The following is a 22432-nucleotide window of genomic DNA, read 5'->3' on the forward strand; positions in this document are numbered from 1 at the left end:
TCACATCCTTAACGATAGGTATGATCAATAAACAACCGAAACAAAAGGTTAAAATTTGCATTTTTTAATAATTTCTTACATAAATTGAGTAACATTTTAGGATTAAGAAGTAATATTTTAAGAGTAAATCGCTGGCATTGAGACGGGCAGCACTTTAAATAAATATATTTAACAACCTTTTGCCGATTTAAGCCCTATTAGCTCGGAGCTTCGTAAACTGCTGTGTCAGCGACCATTTGCAATAAATATTATATCAGCAGTCATTTACATACGATTTGCATGTTTTATTTATTGCTTGGTCACCAATGTAAGCAGAATTTTAAAAGCGCCTGCCGATAAAACAATGGCAATTACGCACACGTTCTTTGCTATTTCGTTCGAGGAGGCGTTGTGTTTTGTGCGGTTAATATTAAAATATCGTTTGTAGGTTAGCTATTTACATTTAAATATTAGGTGCGTTTTGGAAATCGGTGTTCAGTATTTACTGAAAATTCTGCTTAGAGAAATGCAAAATCACAATATATATCAACAAAAATAAAGTCATCAAGTTGTCATCTGATTATTTTATTTGTTGTTATTTGACATAAAATATAACTGATTAGGTACCATAGCTGACTAAGTATGGAAGTACTTGTATTTCATTCTATGATGATACACAGAAACATAGTGGATACTTATGGCTATGAAAATCTCATTAGGGAATATTCCCTAATGCCTATACATATAGGCGTAAGTTTATGTATGTGTGTACCTACTTAACTATGTACTAAGAGGCACTTACTACAAGTGTCAATTCAGTTTGTAGTAATGTCGAGTGATACAGATATAGCCACAGATTATTGGCCACTGTTAATTAACAATATAGCGTGTAGTTATTGGATGAGATAAATTCTGAGTGGTTTGCAAACACAAGCTGTTTGTGGGACTGTCCACAATTTACTTGCTTGCGAAGGCACACTTATAATTCGTCATCATCATTTCGCTAGCATTATCATGTCTTTACAAATCCCGTGTGATTCGAAATAAGTTAAGTATATTTTTTTTTTATGCGGGTGGAAGTGGTAGAGTTGGAGAAGAAAGGCCTAAGGGTACGGTCACGAGCATTAATATGTATACACTTTGGTACCATGTCACATTAACTTTTTTGACAAATTAAACTGTAAGTCTCACTAAATGGCAAATATGTTAGTGCGACAGAGTCCTAAAGTGGGTACATTATATTGCTCATGACTGTACATACCGCTATCAGATCCAGTAAGTTTTAAACAAAATACAGGGTGTTAGTGACATCGTAACGAAAACTTTGAGGGATGATTCAGAATATGATATATATATATAAATAATAATAATATATATAATAATATATTTTTTTTATTGATAAAGTACAATTTAATTAATTTCAAATTGATGTACATAGGTAAGTACTTGGACTAAAAGTCAGTCAACTAGTTACATTAATGTAGCTAAAATGTAACTAGTTGAAACAAAAGAACTAACAAGTTAATTTTCTAAATAAACTAATGGTCACTGTTCAGGACTGAAGAAGATGGTGCTAAAGCCGGCTTGCGGCTTCAAGCCGAGCTTCCAAGCCGAAAACGGCTCAAACTGCCATCACTTACACACGTCATTACCTCAACTTTGCCTCACCTTTCTGAATAATACATTTTTTCTACGTTTCGTTGGTTTTGTATGGATCGACGTGTTTGGTACGGTCACGAGCATTAATACGTATACACTTTGGTACCATGTCACGTTCCAGCTCGAACGGCATTCTGAGCGTGTTGACTGATAGGTGGGACTCTCCGCTGCTGGGCCACTGGATGCGCTTACATACTGAAGTGGACTTGCAGATACCGGTGACCAGGCGGTGGGAGCCTGCTTATTAGTAATGTGTTGTATTAATGTGTACGTTTTCTTGTTGTTTATAATTGTCGAGCCGTGTCGTGTGTAAATGTTATTTTATTTTAATCGTTCTATTACTAACACTAGATTAAGTTGTTTATTGCTTGTTACTAACCACTATGGAACATGTCCGAAATAAACTCTTTTTTTTTATTAAATTTTTTGACAAATTGTACTGTATGTCTCACTAAATGTCAAATATGTTAGTGCGACAGAGTCCTAAAGTGGGTACATTATATTGCTCATGACTGTACAACCTAGTCGTCTATATAATACGACGCTGTCTTCAGTCATGCGAATTATTTGATCTGTGATGTCTGTTCCTCAAGCGGTTCCTTACATTCTATATCTTCCTCTTTTTCCTTAAATTTGGCCTTCGATAACACATGGTGTTACGTTCCTGAAAAATAGATGGCATTGTACATAGTATTTTCTACGTTTAACCTTCTAATATCATGGCTATGAATCTTTTGTCTTTGTTTTTGGGTATAAATGAGGACCCTTTTTATTACACCCAGGCACAATAACATACACATACATACATAAACTCACGCCCATAATCCCAAATGGGGTGGGCAGAGCCACAAGTAATCAAAGACAACTTGCAGCCACTGTTGATACGAAGTCCTAAGATGGATATGATGAACCTTACGGTGATAAGGGATCAGCCTATCGCCCATAACATTAGTCCATCATGTTAGAGGACGCAATCCCTCTGTCGGTTTTTACGACATACCCGGGAAGACAAGCAGCTGAACGTGTTCTATGTTTTTTATTTGCTCCCAGAACAGCATAGAAGCACATAACATATCTTCCATTTATTGTTATTCTGATCAAAATATAGAGAAGCAATATACGTAGGTAGCAACGTAATTCTACGTATACATAATGTGATCCAAATATCAAGCAACAATTATTTTTATATATGCTTCTGCCATTACATTGTATTTTGGTATAAAAATGTACCAGAATAATGACATACATACACATACATAAACTCACGCCTATTTCCCACCGGGGTAAGCAGAGACTATAGAATTCCATTTGCTTCGATCCTGACACACTTCTCACCCACATTCATCAATCGCTTCATGCACGCACGCCGGTTCAGAGTAGATCGTATTAAACCTTTTCTAAGGACATCTCCAATTTGGTCAATGTAAGTCCTTCTAGGTCTTCCTCTGCCAGCCTTACCATCAACTTTCGCTAATAATAAAAAAAAAGAGAAAATAGGTAACTATCACGTTAAAAAGAGACACAGATGTGGTGTAAAAGACGATATAGTGACTAGGATTGAGAAGGGAATGTTAGGTTGGTTTGGACACGTTGAGCGGATGAAGGATAATAGAATTTCAAAAGCGGTATATAAAGCGAAAGTTGATGGTAGGGCTGGCAGAGGAAGACCGAGAAGGACTTACGATGATCAAATTGGAGATGTCCTCAGAAAAGGTTCAATACGATCTACTCTGAACCGGCGTGCGTGTATGAAGCGATTGATGAATGTTGAGGAAGCAAGAGAAGTGTGTCAGGATCGAAGCAAATGGAATTCTATAGTCTCTGCTTACCCCGGTGGGAAAAAGGCGTGAGTTTATGTATGTATGTATCACGTTAAAACTATACAAAGCCATTTGTATTGTATAGGTGAACTTAGTATGGAAAGTCCATGTCATGTCATAACAAAGAGTACGACCTTTGAATAATTATATGTTTATTGATGACGTCACAAGCCTCGATTTTATGAGTGTGTTTTGAAGTTTTGTAAAATGCATCCTATTTAACTAGGTTATCCTCTTGCCTGTTCCTTCATACCATTCAGTCGTACCATGTCCGATCGTGAGTAACATCGGCGCGTCTTACTTTGCATGGTCTCAATAATTCATACATGCTAATGTCGTGAGACATAAGGTACCAGATATTTTACTTATAAAATTTAGTATACTAGTACGAATGATACATCGGGCACCAGCCTATCATAATATATAATTTATTTTGTCTAACCTTATCTAAATATATAAAGCGGTTTCCGGACTTTCGAGACTAGATGGCAATGTATAGATTTAACGTGATAATTACCTATTTCTCATTCTACATCTGCATGTAAGTGCAGAGGAATACCTATATAAAAAAAATTGTTGCTTGATATTTGAATCACATTATATAGAATTACCAATGGTATAGAAAGAAGTGTCGTCGGGGTTAAAAGAATAGATAGATTTAAAACAGACGAAATAAAAAGAAAAACTAAATTTAAAAATTCGTTAACAGTTTCTAAAAAAACGAAATGGAGATGGACAGGACACATAATGAGAGAAGAGAAAGAGAAATGGACCAAATTAATAACAGAATGGTAATTAAAACACATAATAACGGGTTCTTACCGCGTTTAAATGGGGATATGAGACTCCCGATATTTCGATACTGTTGCAAGTGCCATGATCACGGGATGACTGATGCGATTGGAGTGGAGTAGGTAGATCCATAATTTTCTACGGGCAGACATATCTGTCTACCCTCTTTCTTTGCCGCTTATTTATGTTTTTGATATCGGAATGTTCGGAACCATCTGAACTCGCACCAAACTCACTACGACAAACCGCACTCACTGTGTCCTCATGTTTTTTCACCACATTAGGCCGTTTTAAGCTTTTTACAACACCTACTACTGGATTCCACATGGTCGATAATTTGAACCCGTCTTATACCCGAAATATCGGGAGTCTCATATCCCCATTTAAACGAGGTAAGAACCCGTTATTATGTGTTTTAATTATGATAATAACCGCGTAAACTTAAAACAACAGAATGGTACCCAATAAATGCTAAAAGAAGTAGAGGTAGACAGATGACAAGGTGGGAGATATCAAAAAAGTGGCGGGACCATTATGGACCTGAATAGCAAGGGATAGAACCGGATGGAAATGTTTAGAGGAGGCCTTTGTCGAAAGACAAGCTGTCGCAAATCATCAACCGTTCGTCTATACAGTTGATCTTCTTCTTCTTATCGTGTGCGTTGTGAGGTGGAATACCAGTCTCATCAACCCTGGTGTCAGGGTTATGATTGAGCCGCCAAAGACATGGCTCATGTAACGATTACTCACTTACATCAGTAAATAGTAACCGGGACCAACTGCTTAACGTGCCTTTTGAAGCACGGATCATCTTACTTTCGGACAATCAGGTGATCAGTCTGTAATGTCCTAACCAAACTAGGGATCACAAAGTGATTTTTGTGATATCTTCCCACCGGGATTCGAACCCGGGACCTCCGGATCGTGAGTCCAACGCTCAACTACTGGACCACAGAGGCCGTTACAGATACAGTTGATTAAATAACAGATTAAGTTTAGTTTTATAAAGTATTGGCAATTAGATGTACAATGTAAGTAACATAAGTAACAGCAATAAAGGCTTATTTTATTTTATTTATTTTATTTTTATGTATAGAATTATGTTGCTACCTAAATTGCTTCTCTTTATTTTGATCAGAATAATAATGGGTGGAAGGTGTGTTGTGCCCGGGTGTAAAAACAAGGGTCATCATTTATAGCCAAAAACAAAGATAAGGCGGTTTTCACACGGCGCCGCGCACCGCCGCGGAGGACGGCGACGGTGAAGCGGATTTCGTAGCAGTGCTCCGCGCGGTGAGGCGGTTTACGCACCTGTCCGCGCGGATGGATTTAGCGCGGTTTTGGACAGTTTGATCACAGACACTGGCAATAATGGACGCTGAAGTGGTGGCAGCAATCTGGCTCTAGTGGAGTTATTTATGGCGTAGAAAGAAAAAAATGAGAAGATATTGGGTTCATCCATTTTTGCAAAGCAGAACTCGAAATGGGATATTCATATTATTCGATAAAAGTTTTTTCATGTCCCATATAGCAGAGCGACTTTCAATCTCCGAAATAAACTTCTCGACATCGAAATCCATTTTTAAATTGCATTAACACCTCCTGCACTCACGACGATTCGCGCGGATGGCAGCGCGGAGGGGCGGTGGCGGCGAAAGCACCGCTTCACCGCGCGGTCGGGCGGTGTACGTGTGTGAGGCACCAACGGATTTCATACAGGCCAATGCGACATGAGAACCGCCTCACCGCCCACCGCGGCGGTGCGCGGCGCCGTGTGCAAATCGCCTAAGGATGCATAATTATGCCTGTTATCCATGAAATTAGAAGAAGAAGGCTAAAGGAAGGCAACTCTGTACAGCCCCATCTACATTTTTCTTGGGGAACGTACCCTGAAAACTCCCTCATTGTATAGATGTGTACCGTTCATTAGTATAGTGGTACTTACTGCCTCATTTCAATAAATGATCAAACGCTAATGAATAGTTTGTGAGTTTTTACTTAGTTTTTACGGCTTCCGTGGTCCAGTAGTTGAGCGTTGGGCTCAGATCACGAAAATCACTTTGTGATCACTAGTTTGGTTAGGACATTACTGGCTGATCACCTGATTGTCCGAAAGTAAGATGATCCGTGCTTCGGAAGGCACGTTAAGCCGTTGGTCCCGGTTACTACTTACTGGTGTAAGTATGTCGTCGTTACATGAGCCATGTCAGGGTCATTTGGCGGCTCCGTAATAACCCTGACACCAGAGTTGATAAGGTTGGTATTCCATCTCACAACCCACACGATAAGAAGAAGTTTTTAGTTGCATTTGTAATATTAGTATTATAGTAAATTTAATGAAATACAGTATCATTTTTATTACATTTTATTTAATTATTATTTACAAAGACTCTTGGGCGTAAAATTCGTTGTAAAAATCAATAAAATTGACTCGAACTTGTACTCAATTTAAAGGTACAACGTGTTATAATACATTAAAAAAATCGATTCCGAAAACCTTACGAATCTTTGGGAAAAGCGATTGTAAAAAATGGAAATCAAAATTGGCAGTGAGTCAATTAAATACAATCATAAAACCATGAGTATTAAGAGCGGAGAATTTGAACACAATGTCGTCGTTTCTTCGATGTTGGAGTTAGTGATGACCGTAGTAGCCGAGACCGCCATATCCGAGACCGTGTCCGCCATATCCGCCATAGCCGGCATAGCCGCCATAGCCTCCATAGCCGCCATAGCCGCTGTGTCCGCCGTAGCCGCCATAGCCGCCAAGACCGCTGTAGCCGTTGTAGTTAGAGTAGCTCAAAGCGGGACCATAATGACCTCCGTAACCGCCTGAAAATAAGAAGTATATTATGAAACTATGTATAATAGTATAACTACCGTATCATAGACCATGTGATGGAAAAATTGGGCAATTGAAAATGAGGCGCTTTGGATGATTCTGATATGAAGGGGTAGTCGAGATTCACATCTTTTTTTGGCGTGACTTATTGTGTAGATTTGCCGCAAAGGGAAGCAAACCTATAAAAACAGACTCAGGGTAATATAAAAAAGACAAAGAGTTGATGAATCAACAGAAATATAGTACTCAATCTAGAAATAAGGTCAAAGACACACGTATTATGTCACAGAAACAGTACGCACTAAGTTTATGCCATGGTAATAAAGTCTACAATCGTTGTGCTGTCTAATTTAGTCACTAATTGTCTGACTGTGGGAAACATGTATACATTGACCCCCTCAAACAATTGATATAGATTTCATGTGATAATAACCTGAGAGTCTATACACAATCAACTTATCGGTAATATTTCGCTTCCTTTGTATGCGGTGGTGTTATGAAATATCCTTTTTAAGTACAGAAATACTGAAAATTTGGTTAAAAGTATAGGTAGATAACTACTTTGACTATTGACTATTGGCTGTATGGATTATACTTCAATTTGTTGCAATTTTGTAAATTGCAAAGATTAAAACTTTCCCCACTGGTGGGCCTAGGCCTCCCCTCGATAAACCTGAAGGGTGTGGAGCATACTCCACCACGCTGCTCCACTGCAGGAAATCAGAAATCAGAATCATTTATTCAACGTAATTATCATGGATAAACTTGTTGATGGTCAATGTAACATTTTTGAATTTACGTCATTTCGCAAGGTGTTATGGCTGAGGAGAAGAAATGACAAGAAACTGCAACAGCAACGCATCTTTTAAAAACCAATGAGGATATACATTACAAGTTATTTAATAACTAGAGGAACACATTCAATACCAGACATTTTTATCATTTAGGTAGTCATTAATCTTATAATAAGCTTTTTTACATAAAGCAAGCTTCACATGAGCTTTAAATTTATTTTCTGACAAATTTGAAATATTATCTGGTATTTTATTGTAAAAACGTATACATAACCCCAAAAAAAATGAATTTAATTTACTTAATCTAGAATTTTGAATAGCAATTTTATGTTTATTTCTTGTATTGTAAGTATGCCTTTCACAGTTTCTCGGAAGGAGAGATACATTTTTACGTACAGGTACAGGTTGTTGGTGGTATGAAAACTTTTAATATCTTTGTTAATTGCGTATACTAAGACCTATCTATCACGCCTTACAGGAAGCTCTCTGACTATCCCAATTGGGATATAGTCGTGAGCTTATATATACCAAGGGCCTACAAGGTACTTAAATCAGCTCCATCCAGTAGAGTACCCGTTAGGGTTGGCAGAGACCACAGAATTCGACTTACTACGACCCTGACACACCACTTTAGCTACTTCCATGCTCATCAATGACTTCATGCACGCTCGCCGGTTTAGAATACTCTTTTCCTGGTCTTTCTTTAAAACATTCTGGGTCTAATCAAGTGATTGTAAAAGGGTGACATACCAAGACCGCCATAGCCCCCATAGCCGCCTAGACCGCCATATGCGCCATAGCCGCCATAGCTGGGCACGTGGTGGGTGGTGTAGGCGACCTTGCTAACTGCAACGGGAGCGGCTGAAACGAAAAAAATACGGTTTTTATGTTAATTGTCCATAAAATTCACACTATGGTTGTCCATCAGATGTCAGCTACACACACTTAGTATCACTTAGTATCGTAGTTTATACCTACCATTATTAATTATCATGGGTTGGATGCAGTTTTGCCGAATCTCTCAAATATAATCCTCCCAGACGACACCCTTAGTCGAGATCATCATCATCAGCCCATTAACGTCCCCACTGCTGGGGCACGGGCCTTCCCTATGGATGGATAGGGAGATCGGGCCTTAAACCACCACGCGGGCCCAGTGCGGATAGGTGGTTATTAACGACTGCTAATGCAGCCGGGACCAACGGCTTAACGTGCCTTCCGAAGCACGGAGGAGCTCGAGATGAAAACTTTTTTGTGGTCACCCATCCTATGACCGGCCTTTGCGAAAGTTGCGTTACTTCAACAATCGCAGACCGAGCGCGTTTACCGCTGCGCCACCGAGCTCCTCCATGAGACATATCAATTTTAAAAAGGCAGCCAGTTTTTACAACGGGTACATTCCCACTTTGGGAACATTCCCGGGAAAGGCCAAATCACTGGTCACGCGAGTATTGTCTAAAAAAAGTTCATTGAGTGGTTACTTTTTTAAACTTATCACAAAAACATTCGGCCTTTGTCAGTTTGATTAATAATTTGTTAGGCATTGAACATATAAAAAAAAACAATGAAAAAAAAACTCGTTTTTTTATATTTCAGGGTGACATAGTCATACCTACTTCCTTTAAAGGTTATGTACCTGCTGAAGTGTGAACACTTTATCAATTTATCATTGATTTATCCAGTTTGTAACAAAATACTTAATAGTACATAAATAGCCTACATTCGTCCCGCTACTGGGCACAGACCTCCCCTCAATCAACCGTAGGGGGTATGGAGCATACTCCACCACGCTGCTCCACTGCGGGTTGGTGGAGGTGTTTTTACGGCTAATAGCCGGGACCAACGGCTTAACGTGCCCTCCGAAGCACGGAATCATCTTACTTTGTCGGACAATCAGGTGATTCAAGTCCTTACCAAACAAAGGACAGTCTCACAAAGTGATTTCGACAATGTCCCCATCGGGAATCGAATCCGGACCTCCAGATCGTGAGCCTAACGCTCTAACCACTAGACCACGGAGGCTGTTGTGTGCAATAAAGTAATATTTGTATTTAGTATATTTTGTACATACATTCACACCTGCTATCCCCCATGGGTAGACAGAGCAAAACCTCTTCAGGAAGCAACATAAGTTCAGAGGTCAATGCCCTAATTGAGCTTCCTATGAAATTACGTCAAATTAATGGTAATAATAAAATTATGAAGTTACAAACCGAATAATTACGTTTCTTAGTATGTCAAGGATTATTCCCACGTTTTTATGTTTGTCATTGCACCGTGTGACATTGTATACGTGACCGCTATGGATGGTGAAACCTACCGTCCGAGTGTGGTGACCATCAAAGAAGGTGGTAGGAAGCAAGTTTTAATTATATGCTTATTATGGTATTCACTTCCCGTTTAGAACAATACAAATTATTTTCGTGTTTACGACGTTTTTTTTTTCTCTCAGGGCAGTAATATTTTATTTACACATACATACAAATACACAAACATTACACATAAAAATACATTACACATAATACATACATAAACTCACGCCTATTTCCCACTGGGGTAAGCAGACACTATAGAATTCCGTATGTATGTATTTGTAGTTCCCGCTATTTTTCAATTTCAATTTTCAAATTTTTCCTCGCCTTATGGTTGTCTGGAAGAAATCGCTTTAAGCGATAAGGCCGCCATTTGCCATGTACATAGTTAAGAGTTTTTTTGTAAATGTTTCCTTTTATTTTGGCGCAATAAAATATATTTTTGTATTGTATTGTGATCATGAGTTGAATCATACCCCTCAGTATTCGGTGTCACTAAACATATTGTATAGAGTTGATATTACCGCTCAACGCCTTTGTTATTGTATAACATTATATATACTGTTAGATTGGAGTAAGTTCAGTACGTAGACTGAAATAGAGCATTGCATTCCTCCCTAAGGCCCTTGAAGCTAATGGTTCCTGATTGCGAATGTTATTAAGTTCAATTTGTATCTTTGAACACCAGCTGGGCAGGCCGTTGCTTGCCCAGAGTATCTTGGACTATTAAACCAGCTGCCAGATTAGCAAGAACTCTGACACTTCAATGCAATTTTGACGTCAATACATTGTTACATAATCATTATCTCCCTAGCGTTATCCTTATTTTTCACAGGGTCTTCTTACCTAACCTGAAGATTTGACAGGTCCGGTTTTTTACTGAAGCGACTGCCAGTCTGACCTTCCAACCCGCGAAGGGAAAACCAGCCCAATACAGGTTAGGTCTCATACCTCCGAAATGCATTTCTCGGGAGTGTGGGTTTCCTCACGATGTTTCCCTTCACCGCTGAGCACGTGATAATCATTTATTCATTTCAGGCCTATACCAATGATTGTCGAATTTGTTTTTGAATTCATGTTTGGATCATAGATAATTCATATCACGTGGTTTCCATGATCTATGACTGGTTAATAGCAAACTCGCCCGCAATCGTGGGACTTAAACATTGTTAACGAGTATTGGGTGAATATAGTACATTTAAGGTGTAAGTGACATCGTAACGAAAACTTTGAAGGATGATTCAGCTGATGATCCTGAGTTGATATCAAGTGGAATTCTCCGTTGCAAAAGTATGAAACTGAAAATAATTAAAAGACACACAAAATTTTTATGTATTTTGCGACGGAAAATTCCACTTGATATTAACTCAGAATCATGGTCTGAATCATTCCCCTCAGTATTTAGTACGGTATCACTAACACCCTGTGTACATACCAGGGAAACAGTAGTACTGCTTACCCTACTAGTAGTATAATTAATCCTAAAATTATCTACTAGATAATTATAATAAAATGGTGGCATAGTACTTTTTCAGTACCTAAATCAATTATTTGAAAAAAGCTTTAGCTCTTAACACAAAACATTATATTACGCCTGTACCCCGAAGGAGTAATTATTTTATTTTGACGTGACTTATTGTAGATTTGCCACAGGTGGTATTGACTACTTGGCCGGACAAATGGGGAGCGCTGAAGGCTCTCACCCGGCATCACAATTACAGCTGCCTCTATGGCTAGAGTAATCGGGTCGTCGGGATCGTATATTACATCCTTCGGACGCCGATACTTTTCAGTACCGTCCCTAAGCGGGATGTATTCGGAAGCCGCAACTACCAGGGGACCGAAAAAACGTTTTGAAGCTAATTTGAGCCATTGGGCAATGGTTGGCAGACCTGGGTAGAAGGAGTAAGTAGAGGTGTGTAATACCTTTATATACACCCACTTCACGGCAGCTATGTTTTTGTCCTATGTAATAGCGGGCGAGTCTATTGCCATTGGTGCTAATTCCTGTAAATACCATCTAATTTTATTTTAAGTTATATCTGTCATTTTCTTATCCGCCGAAAAGGAAAGGGACGGGTAATCGACAAGCATAAAATTTATGGAACACACGTCAATTTTAAGCACAAATCTAAACCAACCGTCTAAAAATTTTACATCAGTCAATAACCCGACACAGTTAATTAGACAGCACGTAAAACGGATTGCATACCAGCGACGTACCTTTTGATTCGCCCGGGTTATTCATTCATTCACTCATTCTTCCTAAAATTAAGAGCTGTGAATCATCCGTCCTTTTTTTTTTTTATTTCATTTTAATTTTATTTTAGTTTATTTTCATTGTATTTTATATCATCTAGTTGTCATTTCATTTTGTTTTTTTTATTTATTTTTTATTTTTACTGTATTGTGTCAAAAGTATTGTATATGAGCCTTATGTTGCTTGAAATAAATGTATTTTATTTTATTTTTTTTTTTTTTTTTTCCTTTTCGACGGATATGAAAATGACGGATATAACTTAAAATAAAATTAGACGGTGTCTGCAGGAATCGGGGCTATTAACTAGGCACGAAATTACAGAAATGATGCCAATTATCTCTGTGATACAACCTATGATAATTATCTTTAATTAATTTAATCTCTCTCGGCATATCATGGGAGCAAGCTACAGAGGCTGCAGAAGATCGCGAGGAGTGGAAATCTGTTATTCAAGCCCTATAAGAAGAGATTGAAGTGAAATGGCAAGGTTCCGTATAATATTGTCGGCAAGTTGAGCTGCAGTGTTGTTGGACTTAGGGGTGTGACGTTCAGGATTAAAAGTGTTTGCATTTCACAGAATAGTGGTAGGAATATGCTAAACAGTAACTGCAAATTTTTAAATGATAAGTTTTAATTTTAGCACACTTCCTCTCTTCCCTTCAACGTTGCTGTGCTCTACAGGATCCATGTTTTAGTTCCTATGCCTATGTAACACCCCATTGTACTACATATTTAAGGATGGCAGTAACTGATATTCCATCGTCTCTCTTACCCCAAATCCGGTCTAGTAGTTAATAACATTTGCTGTTAATCTTCAATAAGTTACGTCACAAAGTCAATGGGAAATTGATGAGGTTTTATGTGTGACTCAACTCACGCATATTTCCCAAAGGTCTAGGAGACTTTGGACTTCCATTTGCTTCGATCCTCACGTACTTCTCTTGCTTATGTTATGTATGTCATCATCACCAGCCCATTAACGTCCCCACTGCTGGGGCACGGGCCTTCCCTATGGATGGATAGGGAGATCGGGCCTTAAACCACCACGCGGGCCCAGTGCGGATTGATGGTTATTAACGACTGCTAATGCAGCCGGGACCAACGGCTTACCGTGCCTTCCGAAGCACGAAGGAGCTCGAGATGAAAACTTTTTTTTGTGGTCACCCATCCTATGACCGGCCTTTGCGAAAGTTGCTTAACTACAACAATCGCAGACCGAGCGCGTTTACCGCTGCGCCACCGAGCTCCTCCAATTTTATGTATGTATCCGGATAAATCTGGTTATCCGTACGGGCGTCTCTATGAGTAACGAGCGCTGCAGACTTGGAAGGCACTTTAGTTCCCCCTCCCTATTACTTACGAACTTGTGCGTTTAACTAATTACTGCTTTTATTTTCTCATTTAGTACAGTGTAAACTTCAAGGCAGACTTAGTGCAGATAATTTACTTTTTAAAGCCGGTTCTTTTATAGACACTTTATATAAGTACAATTGTGGCATGTAATTCTTATCATAAAACAATTTACTCCTTCCCTTTTCGACTGGGAAAGTAGTGATGGCAGCCAAATAGTATTTTTTTAAGTAGATTTGTGGAATATAACATTAATTATACTTGGACGGAAAAATGGGGAGCGCCCACTAAGGGTTCCAGTTGGGCGCGAACCTCGGTTCAGGACGTTCGATTGAAAGGACTATATTTGAAATTCGAAGGAAGGGTATGATAGTGATAAGCGGTGAATAATGGAAATCATCAACCACTCCGGGGAGCCATGATATTCTATAAGCTAAGTGTGGTAAAGTACGCTCCATATCATTTTTGAATGTGTAATACACACCTTGCAATGTGTTAATTTAATAGTATAATCTATGAATTCCAGTCCCTAAACCTAAGGGAATATCTTGTCGCTGAAATGACATCACTAAATACCTAACACTATGCACGAATACAAAATTAATTTGACTACCAGTTTGGGGAATCTTTAACAAAGTTAGAAAGTCTGCTAGTTAGATTCAGTGGCGCCGCCAGGCTGGGGACACCCGGTCTACCTCAGGTATAATACAAGTACGCTGGATTGGTGATGCCAAAATCATACCATATTAGATTTTCATCATCCTTCTTATCGTGTGGGTTGTGAGGTGGATTATCAACCTCATCAACTCTGGTATCACGGTTATTACTGAGTCGCCAAAGGTCCCTGACGTACTTACATTAGTAAGTAGTAACCGGGACCAACGGCGTAACGTGCCTTCCGAAGCACGGATTATCTTACTTTCGGACATACAGGTGATCAGACTGCAATGTCCTAACCAAACTAGGGATCCCAAAATGATTTTTGTGAAATATCCCCACCGGGATTCGAACCCGGGACCTCCGGATCGTGAGCGCAACGCTCAACCACTGGACCACGGAGGCCGTCATTTTGGCGCTGATTGCTGCGGGACTTCGCGTGAGCGCCCACGGAACTAATATTAGGGATGACACATAGCAATCGATAAAATATTGTGACAAAATCGACATTTCTAAAAAGATTAAACCTCAATAGTAGGTATGTAGGTACCAAAAATGATAATTATCGCAAAACAAATAGGTAAAGGCACAGATTAAGTGTTATATTAAACGTTACACAATATTGCACGACAATTATTATAGGCAAGTCCAAACTACACGGCGGCACATAAAACCTGTCATTTTGTTTAGAAAATGAGGTCCAGCGAACTGGTATTATACATGTCAATGGTGTCACCCCAAGGATGAATGAATGGGTTGCTTGGCTTCATAATCAACACGAGATTTTAATTAATTTACATTTGATAAATTCATATTTTTTAGCTTCAGGAATCTCGTTGGCTTTACAGAGGTAACGTCGCGAATATTATCGGCACGTTTGGGAGGATGATTTGGTTAATATACCTTCAGACTATTAGGCTCTTCTTCTTTGTTGGAAACTGTTGTGATAGTTACAAATGCTTATTAAAATATTAGTGATAAAAAGGCCTGGTATTAAATGTGTTTCTCCTCATTGATTTAAAAGATGTGTTGCTGTTGCAGTGTCTTGTCATTTCTTCTCCTCAGTCATAACACCTTGTGAAATGTCGTAGATACCAAAATGGTAAACTGATCTTCAACAAGTTTATCCATGATAATTACGTTGAATAAATGATTCTGATTTCCGATTCTGATGTATGATTTATGGTATAGGTAGGTACCGAAAGCTCGTTGAGGTGTGGGTACTTAGTTCATCTTGTCTTCTACCTCTGACTACCCCAATTGGGATATAGTCGTGAGCTTATGTTATGTTAGGAAGCTACACTGGCTGTATTAACACCCTAGCTACGGTGCTGGCTCATTTGGCGCTTAGAAATTTTGTTCACGTGTTGAATTAAACAAAGATAAATTATATTAGAAACTTTTAATGAGCCAGAATTTAACGAACATTTGTATTAAATTTGACACACTTGAGAATTATTATGTACCTGGTTTACTGTCAAAGGGAAGGTTAAACGGCATTTGTTTCTGTAAAAACCTTTCTCTACTCGTTTATGAAGTCGGTTAAAAAATGGCTGCCATATCAATTAGTCCCGGAACAGAACTATTTATCTGCTATTACTTTTAGTATGAAGTTACAAACTAATCGCAACAGACTTTGACACTTGACAGTCACTGTCAAATAGCAACCCCCTCCGAAATCAACAAAATTTCCTCCCGAACAATTCTATTCCAACTCACAAACTGCAAATTGAAGAAAATGAAAACCTTTTGAATTCAAACTGCCGGCTACTACGGCGGAAACTAAAAGCTTTTGGTCAATTTAAACTTGGTCGGCTAAGGCCTGAGGGCGCTGTGTAAGTTTTATGAGCTATTGATACGTGAAAACTAGGTTTTGAATTTCGAACAGTGGTATTATTGTTGAGAAGTTGTGTTTGGGGAACTTACATTTTGTCGTGGGTATAGGTAAATAGATTTTTGAAGCAAAGATGGCGATTGAGAATTGGCGTTTCGTTTCTGATGTCATCTGAAAACTTTTTATGACACAACATAACATGGCATTACGCCTTCTATCTCTGAAAGGGTAGGCAGAGATGTATACTAGCCAGTTAATACGAACGAGCCTATTGCTATTAACCGGGCACAAATCCTCAACTACCAAATGTGTTGAGTTGTGTTTGTCTTCTCTACATTGCTTTTTTGTAAGTAAAAAGATTAACTCGAATTCTGCTTCTTACCTATACTTTGGTGTAAAATTCACCATCATTATTACTTTTTTGTAAATGATACTATCCAAAGTTATAGTTATACTTAAAGTTTGTTTTAAGTATACATATTTGCTAATATAATTATATAAATTAAAAAATGTTATTCTTATATCGTTTCTAAAAGGCGATAGCTGCCGATGAAATGTTATGTTATCTTAGATTGTTATTTCTTTACTTATATAAACAAACAAATGAATCAAATAAGATGATTACTCAATGAAATAAATGTATAATACAAATTAAATAAATGATTAGATTTGAATGTTGTTTTTTATTTCCAAACCAGTTCTAGAATAAAGATTGGCGTGTTTCAGAGCTGACTCTAGTAAGTGCACTCTTATCGATCTAATACTACACTCAAGTGGCCTTTCCAGGCTATTGAGCCTCGTTCAAATTAACTATAAACCAAAGCACTTGTCTAAAGTAATAAAGTAAAGAATCCAGCCTTATGGGTTCCGCATTGCGGTTAAGAATCGAAACAGATAAAATACAAGGTGTTAGTGACATTTTAACGAATACTGAAGGGGATGATCCAGACCATAATTCTGAGTTGATATCAAGTGTTTCTTGTAGGAAAAGTCAAGCAAATTTTAGTGTTTTTAGCGACGGAAAATTTCACTTGATATAAACTCAGAATGACGGTCTGAATCATCCCTCAAAGTTTTCGTTACGATGTCACTAACACTCTGTATACTATAGTGTGTGTGTGTGTCTGTTTCTCTTTTGTTTTGTATTTTGTTTTTCCTGTTTGTGCAATAAAGTATTTGTTATGTTATGTTATGTGTATTTTAGTGGGTCAAAGATAATTAATATAATGCTAATCTAGGAATTGAATAAAATAAATCTTATTTTCCTTTTCGACTTATTTACGAATTTTATTTATGAATTAAGTAACCATGAGGACGACGTTTGACCGTTTTTATTGATGACGTCACAGGACAGTATTTCCAAACAAACTTCAAAGAAAACTTTCGTGTTGACGTTGGAAAAAAGTATCTCATTTGACAAGTTTGTCAAGTAGAAAAAAAAAATTTACGAAAATTATGAGAACAGAAATTGCGTAATATAAGTATCTAACATGCACGCGTATTTTATGTGCACAGACTGCAATGCTATACCTTTTGTATCTAATGTCCCCATTGTATTTGTTTCTAAGTATTGTCCTGAATAGATACAATAAACTATTATGCACAAATAGTCCATCAGTGAAGGGCAAATTGGGCAAGGTAGGCGCGAACCTTAGCTTCGGCGTCGTCTGAAGGGATCATATTTGAAATAATTAATCGACCCTAGTGGGTCGATAGCGGTAAGCACCGAAAGAGGGAAATCGTCGACCACGCGGGGTGTCGGGGTCCTGAAGTGTTTGTTGTCGCGAGCTGATTGGCCGCCTCTATGGCTAGAGTAATCGCGTCGTCAGGATCGTATATAACGTATTTTTAGTGCCGTAGTGAAGGGCAGATCGTAGGATCGTTAGTCAATAGTGTTATTGACACAGTTGAGTTACGTGTCAGTTCACTTACCATAGCCGCCGTAACCGCCATAGCCGACGCCTCCATAGCCGAGACCGCCTCCATAGCCGAGACCGCTTCCATAGCCGAGACCGCCATCGTATCCTAGACCGCCATAGCCGAGACCGGACAGACCTCGTTTCTCGGTCTTTTTAGCCTCTTCGGCGCACACTGCCGCGATGGCAAGAGCTGCTACGATCTGCAAGAGAAATAAAAAAATGATTAAATTATACGTACTGTGCTCACGTTCATTATCCCCATTTGTCCGGCCAAATAGTTAATGTTAGGTGAAAAAAAAAAACTACTATTGCAGTTTAAAAAATGTTAAAAAGTATATGAAATGGAAGGTCATCAATATGTTGACTTATTATAGGTTTGTTTTAGATAGTATTAACTACTTGGCCGGACAAATAGCGAGCGCTGACGGCTCTCATTCTTATAACTTCTGTTTCAGTAAGGTTCCATTTTACTTGCATATCATAATCACAATATCCCATCACTAAATAGACGGGTTCTTACATTCGTATATATCACCCACACCATACAAATTTTCTTTTTAAAGTTGGGGCCAATTCAAGCATGTATACGTATCTACGTCTGCAATACAAACAAACCATTCCTGGTTTAGCGATGCTATGCGTCAAAACTGTATACTCAAAGTTTATCAAATAAATAAATTAAAAAAAAAATAGGGTAGTTTCCAACCAACCAAATAAGTTACTTTTTACTAAACGTTAAAATACGAAATTGCTGAAAAAGCAACCTGAAACGTCATAGAAAAACGTGAAAAATGTCGCACATATTATTACATTTTTCTTTATTAAAATTCACAAATAAGTGGAATAGAAAAGAGAAAACATTGTTTTAAGTTTACGCGGTTATTATCATAATTAAAGCACATAATAACGGGTTCTTACCGCGTTTAAATGGGGATATGAGACTCCCGATATTTCGACATCGTAGAAAATTATGGATCTACCTACTCCACTCCAATCTCATCAGTCATCCCGGGATCATGGCACTTGCAACAGTGTCGAAATATCGGGAGTCTCATATCCCCATTTAAACGCGGTAAGAACCCGTTATTATGTGCTTTAATTAAGAGAAAACATTTCTTGTCATCTTTAGATTTGTCTTTGTTTAGAAATCAGAATTTCATAATTTATCTTTGACCTAGGAAGCTACCCAATTTAATGTACCATAATATTATGCAGCTGATTCTTCGACCATATCTCTAATCACAAAGTACCAGTACCTAAAATTGGCCGAAATGACGCAGAAACACTAATTGTATACATTAGTAGAATGTACAAATTCGACCTTCAACCAACCAAGCCAACCAACCTATGGAGTAATGAGGCTACAACTTCCTCAAACACAACAAAGGGTTGATTAGACATGATATGAAGTTGGGAAACCTAGCTGGGTAAATGTTAATGACATAATAGGCTACTTGACAACCTGGTCAAATGAGATACTTTTTACGAAAGTTTCTATGGAATATGTATGGAATACAATCCTGTGACGTCATCAATAAAAGCGATCAAACGTCGTACTCATTGTTACTTCAATACATAAAACAAAATCGTTTTTTCTGTCCCTATATCCATTGGAATATAGGTACGCTTAAATCTTTAAAGCGTACATAGGTACGCTTAAATCTTTAAAAGTACGCAAAAATTTTGATGCGGTTTGTTTTAGTAGATAGAGTGATTCAAGAGGAAGGTTTATATGTATAATAGCATCCATTAAATAGTAGAGAAATACTGTTATTTTTGAGGTTTTTAAGGTGATGTAAATAATTTCATTTTTTTTCTCAGCATTGCACCCGAGCGAAGCCGCTAGGGTCGCTAGTAATTCATAAATAAAATTCGAACATAACTCGAAAACTAAAATGGGATTGATTTTTGATTATCTTATACTGGTTTCTATTTCTAGATTAGCGTTTTATAATTTATCTTTGAGTCAGTCAAATACCCTATTGTTGTGCATAATAATGAACATGACATAGGAAATGTTACGAAGGGGTTATCAGAAATGTAGAGTGTACGGTTACGAGCATTAATCTTTCGAACGCCGGAACGCGGATCTCGACCAGACACAATGTAAAATCTATTGTGTCTGGTATCTCGGCATATGAGAGGTTAATATATGTACATTTTGGTACCATGTCACATTAACTTTTTTGACAAATTGAACTGTAAGTCTCAATAAATGTCAAATATGTTAGTGCGACAGAGTCCTAAAGTGGGTACATTATATTGCTCATGACTGTACCCACTCCGCGCCAGCCATGTTTGAGTCCCATATAATAGGGGTGAGCCTATTGCCATTAACCGGGCACAAATCCTGGAGCCACGTGATATCAATTATCTAAGATCCAAACATGAATTCAAACTCATAAATTCGAATTCACTGGTTTAGAGCCGCGATACGAACCAGTGACACATTAGTAAAACATTTCAAAGTTATAATTAAAATAAAATGTACTTACAGTTACTGAATATTAAATCGGAATTCATAAGTTACTTAGTTAATTAATTTTAGCAAGACGTTTTGGTAATATATTTAGTAAATAAATTCCTCATATTTCTATTATGCTATCTAATAAATAGACTACATCTTTTCTACAGTTTTGTGTTCAGTATTGTAATTTTCTTTAGGTTAGAAAAATATATTATACGCATGATATAAAATTGTCTAGAACAAACAGTAGGTATATATTATTTCAGATATTCTTGTGGTAAAATAGTATCTTTATTTCGGTATTCTCTGACATGGAATACGAAAGTACATGTATTTTCTTTTTCACACAAGTTTTTTAGCGTTTTTCTGTTTTAAAAAAATACATTTTAATAGATAAAATATACGTTAACAATGGTAACAAGCCGCCCTCCGTTAAATGGGCTTTAACGTAGCTGGCGAGAATAGGGTGTTTGTACTATACACCTTTGCCCACCCTTGGGAAACTTGGTAGATACCTTACCTATGCATTGTTATTCTTTTAATTTTTAAATAAGGTACTATCTGTGATAAAACTAAGACATCGTATGCACTGTATGTGTATAGGTATGTAATTTATTCCCGAAATATGCAAACTAGTTGAATATCTAATGAGATTAGTAAAACTTTATTTCTTAACTCACCTTCGCGCTCAAAATCTCACTGAGTATATGAGTATACTTATAGTCATACTCATGAAACTCTTCAACTGAAATAGTTTGGAACAATCTCGCTTTGCAACTAAAATGCAATTCGTGTATAAAGTAAAGTAAAATTTACATTTTAGCAAAGAAGAACTATTTTCATTTCGTAGCTACAATAAAAATTGGTGTATTTTATTTATTTTCTTTATACTTACTTAATTTATTAATATTTGGTAATACGATTGAAGGTTTACTTATTGTATTTTTTTTGTAAGTGCCTGTCAGTCTTGTTAGTAATATTTTTAAACAACATAATTTTGATTTATTCACAAACATTATTTACCTTCTATGTTTAAAAAAATAACATCAAAATTCAAAAATAGAATTGTACTTTCCCGCCTTTTTGAAACAAACACTTCGCACAGAACATTTTCGTATTTCGAACAATTATTTTTTTAAGTTAATATTTTTTAAATGCCGAAAATAATAAACTTCGAGCGTAGTCAAAAGAGGTCCTTACCAAGAATTTCATGTTGCTTGTTTAGTTTGCACCACACTGTACAATAGACGACTGATGACCGACTCTTGCGCACTTAGCTTTTATACCTTAAGGTGGTTGTATGAAGTTGTGCTAGTGAATATGGAGAGCCCCAATTATTGCATTTTTTCAATGACCAAGGATACCGCCTTGGAATTCGTTGCAACAAGGGATGTTGTTGTTAGGTTAGGTATGTATTTGAAATTAGAACAGTTTTGTTCTTTTGTTTGGAATGTAGGTGTGTTTTGAAGACTTAAATGTGTTTTTTTTTTTCAGGGCTTTATTAATGATGTATTATTAACTATTTGCACGGTATTTTTTTAAACGTGCTTGGTATATATAATTTTGTTTGTTATTTTGTATTAATTACGGATTTTATATATTTATTATGTTTACAACTTACAATATTCATGCTTCATTTATTTTGGGTTATCTGGTTGTTTTAAACGTAGAGAAATATCGGCAAATAGAAAAAAATATAAGAGCTTATCTAATACTAAAGACACATACATTACACACACACACATGA

General features: G+C 37.4%; 1 protein-coding gene across 2 annotated transcripts; it reads right to left on the reverse strand.

The window, feature by feature from the left end:
- Positions 1 to 6601: 6601 nt before the first annotated feature.
- LOC126373224 (keratin-associated protein 19-2-like) lies at positions 6602 to 21942 on the reverse strand. Of its 2 annotated transcripts, XM_050019279.1 has the most exons (5): positions 21886 to 21942; positions 18316 to 18418; positions 18232 to 18279; positions 8637 to 8747; positions 6602 to 7082 (listed from the first exon to the last, which is right to left on the reverse strand). In XM_050019279.1, the coding sequence occupies exons 1-5, from the start codon at positions 21895 to 21897 to the stop codon at positions 6886 to 6888; spliced, it is 471 nt and encodes a 156-aa protein (XP_049875236.1). In that variant the 5' UTR covers positions 21898 to 21942; the 3' UTR covers positions 6602 to 6885. The 2 variants fall into 2 exon arrangements, with proteins under 2 accessions (XP_049875236.1, XP_049875235.1); XM_050019278.1 differs by having other exon boundaries at positions 18232 to 18418.
- Between the last annotated feature and the right edge of the window lie 490 nt (positions 21943 to 22432).

This window comes from Pectinophora gossypiella, chromosome 15 (genome assembly GCF_024362695.1).
Source record: "Pectinophora gossypiella chromosome 15, ilPecGoss1.1, whole genome shotgun sequence".
NCBI classification, from domain to species: domain Eukaryota; kingdom Metazoa; phylum Arthropoda; class Insecta; order Lepidoptera; family Gelechiidae; genus Pectinophora; species Pectinophora gossypiella.

What these genes read in the sequence shown, in the direction of transcription:
- LOC126373224 (XM_050019278.1), bottom strand. An exon ending in TGGCGGTTACGGCGGCTATG is followed by an intron (nt 8,748 to 18,231) that starts GTAAGTGAACTG and finishes TTTTCGTTTCAG; the next exon opens with CCGCTCCCGTTGCAGTTAGC. An exon ending in TGGGGGCTATGGCGGTCTTG is followed by an intron (nt 7,083 to 8,636) that starts GTATGTCACCCT and finishes TCTTATTTTCAG; the next exon opens with GCGGTTACGGAGGTCATTAT.